Below are 3,790 nucleotides of genomic sequence, written 5' to 3' on the forward strand. Positions count from 1 at the left end.
TATATATATATATACTGTACACTAATAAATTCAGAATTAGAGGATGTTTGTTTAAGACTGTATTAGTGGTTTAAAATTATTTAAACATGCTTATTAAAAAATAAGCATTCAAAGTCTAGATGATGTCCTCTGGTGCTCCAGCAGGTGGAGACAAATATTACAAATGTGGATTCTCAACACTTAGCATCAGGTATTAGCCTAAACAAATGCAATTATGTTTAAAGGAATCTTGCATTTTTGTTTTGTTTTTTCTTCAGAAGGAGAAGATGACACATTAATGAACGACTTAATGGTGGACTGGTTTACCCTCATCAGAAACAAACAGGTCTACATGAGGCGAGAATCCGAGCTTGTGTACATGTATGTGTAAACTGTTGACTTACTGGAATGCTGATAGTGAATATCTTCCATTTCTAAATGTGCATTAAACAGTTTAATTATCTGTGATTGGGTTCTGATAGTGCCAAGACACAGGATCTAGAGGAAGAGCAGCCCAGTGTTGAGGCCGAACTCAGGAAACTGATGGACAAGCCAGGTTTGTCCGACACTGGAAAAAGTCAAGCATCATTTGTTTGCAGATGCCACTTGATCAAACACTTTGTTTTTGTAGTGCAATGGCATTCATACTTTTTGGGGTTACTGTATCATTGGATGATGATGAAGCTTTGTGTAGACAGTTGTAAACTGATTGTATGATTTGGTTAATTTAAAAGATCTACTTTTGTTTAAAAGCTTCATATCACTTTTGTGTAATCTAATCTAGCTATTAAATGATGTTTCTATCCTGTAGAGCATCTGAAGACATCTTGGGATCATAAACGAGAGGAAGAGCTGATGGCCAAACTTGTGGGGATTGTGAACGACAGGAACGCCATAGTGGAGGGGCTGGATGAAGACAGACTGAGGTGTGCAACACATCATATCCTACCATCCTTGCCCAAACATCCTTGGTTACATCAGCAGAATAGAGAATTTACTACATTTTGATGGAAAAAAAAGTATTTTTATTTTATTTTAAATGCACAATATGACTAGGTACATTCATTAAAGTAAATAGGCTATTTATTTATCTTATTTATTTTTATGTATTTAGAATAATATGCACTATATAACTAGGAGTATTTATTTATTCTGTATTTTATTTTTATATATTTGTATTTTATTTATTTTTTTGCTTAAAACATTCCAATCATTCTTTTTTTTCCCCAGAGTGCTATTGAATACCTAAACTTACTTAATGTGACATTTGTGAATCTTTTTACACTTCTATCTACAGGGAGGAAGAAGAGGATGAGCAGCTGAATAAGATGATGCAGAATCTTGGTAAGTATGATTATGTATGTATTATGATTATGTATTGTGTAGCATTAAAACCTGAGATTAAAAATACATTTTCCCATAAGCTTTTGAAAAAGGTAGAGGAAAATGTGCAAAAGAAATATTAAACCTTTCAAAATAAATCATATTTTAATGAATTTAACATTTTAAGGTTTCTCAAAAACATGACAGTTTCTTATTTTACAACAAATTACATTTCTCTAGCTAGAAACTGATTACTCTGCACCAGCTGGCTCTGATTTTAAAGAGGCAGAAATTTGCAGCCAACTCTATTTATTATGGTCCATTGGATGTCTGTTGGATGATTCAAAAATGAACATCCCTTCCTGTTTGCAAATAATAAGAGGCTGGCAGTGAAGAGACAATTGTTTATTGTCACCATTTGTTCGCTGATGGCAGAGAGAATTATTTTTGGTAATGTTTAGTGTCTGTTTCTAGTCAACATAATAATATAAACTGATATATTTAGTTTAGTATGGTAAAGCTGGTTGCACATGAGATTTCTACTCAAGGCCAACATTGTAATTAAGGCACTGGAATCTACTGTGCTAAATACAGAAAACTCAAAAGTTTTGAATTAATTGCACAATATTGTTTGCACTTTCAACTAAGCAGTTCAGAGGTTGGGCAGTTTAGGGGTTTTTTTTCTTTCACATTTCTATCTCTGATGTTAAAACTAAAGTTTTCTTTTTGGAATAACTGCTACCTGTGCAACTCTCCACCCACCGACTCAAAGTGCTATGAATCTTTGGAGTAATTGCTCAGTGCATGTTTATATATTCCACGATTTGAAAGGCCAAACAGGAAAAGTAATGCAACCCATTTTGATTTAATGATCACTAATGGAAACCATAGGTATCTAGCCTTGGCTAATGATCTGTCTGCATTTTCAAAGCTAAAATGACTTATAATAAAATGTATAATTTACTAACCCAATTAAACCAATGCATAAATGTGGGCAAAAGTCATAACCATTTGCAATTCATGACATAAAAACGGCCGGATAGCCCTGGAAGCTGTTACTGATGTTCTGTGGTCACCATTAGTAAATGACCTCTTGGTTTCTCTTGAAATTAACTTTATGTGCCTGGCAGTTAAGTGTGGGTTATGCTTTACCATTTGCAGATATGAAGAAGGAAAAAGTCAAGAGAAAATCCATATCCCGGTGGTTTAGTCTGAAAAGTAAACGGGCGTCCACAGAGGACTGATCCTCATGAAAGGGTGTGTGTGTGTGTGTGTTTTGTCCCAGACCGAATGTTTAAGCTGCAGTTTGAGGTCAGATCACTAAATCTTAATTGCAGTTACACAGCCTTCAACAAATGGTATTTTTTGTGAAATCACATTATATATTTTCCCACTTTTTTTCCCACATACTTTTGCACATTTTTTTTTATCTGTCTCCTGTCATTGTGGTGTGATTTGTGCATTTGTTAACAAACGTTTTGCACTTGAATCCTTTGTATAATGTTGACTGTATCTCTCAGTCAGTGTTTCGTTAGGGAATTGGACAGTTTAGAGAGAAATGAGGTCATACTGATTCATATTGGATCAAAGTTAAAAATGGACGGGTTAAGTTCCGACTCAAACTGAATTCACTTTCTTACACTTGACTTTTTACAATGTATTTTAAATTGAGAATATCACTCATTCTTGCTGGAAACTATCCTGTTTAATCATTTTAATGGTGTTTTACCCTGGCACATTTCTACTGTCTCAACAGCAGGGGGCAGACAGTGACTGATTTCAGCCATAGTACACTGTATGCCCATCTGATTTCTCAACAACATGTGAGAGAACTGATTTAATAGGGTCTTTTTAAGACATTATTTAGGATTCATCATTTAAGAGCTTATGTTGTTTCATTGATCACTAGGATCATGTTTTTAACCACTGTCCAGGTAGCTTTTTATTGATTGTATTTATTTTTCTGGGTTTTCCATAAATATGAATTGTCTTCATATTATCTGCACTTTTTGTTTGAAATGTTCTTGCTCTCTTTTCCCTGTATTTGATCAAAGGTACACCTTAAACGTGTGTAACAAACTGTTTAGCTGTTTGTACCAAAGTAGTAGCTGTTTGTAATTTAAGCAAAAAGGTCTCTATTTTTTTACCCAGTGCCCAGCATTTAATTTCAAACCTTTATATTGTGTACAATACATTTTAAACGTCAACATGAATGCCTTCTTTTTCTTTTTAGTCCATCTGCAGTTATTAAATATGATTACACCTTCTAGTTGCTTTTTCTCTTCCATTAGCAAAGCATACATTTGTTTGCATACTTTTTTCACCAGAATTACTGTGTAAGCAAGCACTACAAATTACTGTGTAATGAATGCAAAACATGAGCTTTAACTTGGAAATTTAGGTGTGCTAAAATGCCATCTTTTATTCTTTTCATATAATTGTAAAATGCATTTTATTAGTAGTTTTCAGTATCATATTTTTTTCTATA

General features: G+C 33.7%; 1 protein-coding gene across 1 annotated transcript in view; it reads left to right on the forward strand.

Moving 5' to 3' along the window:
- LOC107692650 (MICAL-like protein 2) overlaps positions 1-3,197 on the forward strand; it is a 9,173-nt gene extending 5,976 nt beyond the window's left edge. Inside the window, exons 8-12 of the mRNA XM_016491811.1 lie at positions 258-360; positions 462-535; positions 791-905; positions 1,277-1,323; positions 2,464-3,197. Of these exons, the coding sequence (XP_016347297.1) occupies positions 258-360; positions 462-535; positions 791-905; positions 1,277-1,323; positions 2,464-2,546 (422 nt within the window). The 3' untranslated portion in view covers positions 2,547-3,197. The remainder of the gene's footprint in view (positions 1-257; positions 361-461; positions 536-790; positions 906-1,276; positions 1,324-2,463) is intronic.
- Positions 3,198-3,790: the final 593 nt, after the last annotated feature.

This window comes from Sinocyclocheilus anshuiensis, unplaced genomic scaffold (assembly GCF_001515605.1).
Source record: "Sinocyclocheilus anshuiensis isolate Anshui unplaced genomic scaffold, SAMN03320099.WGS_v1.1 scaffold50, whole genome shotgun sequence".
In the NCBI taxonomy this organism is placed as follows: domain Eukaryota; kingdom Metazoa; phylum Chordata; class Actinopteri; order Cypriniformes; family Cyprinidae; genus Sinocyclocheilus; species Sinocyclocheilus anshuiensis.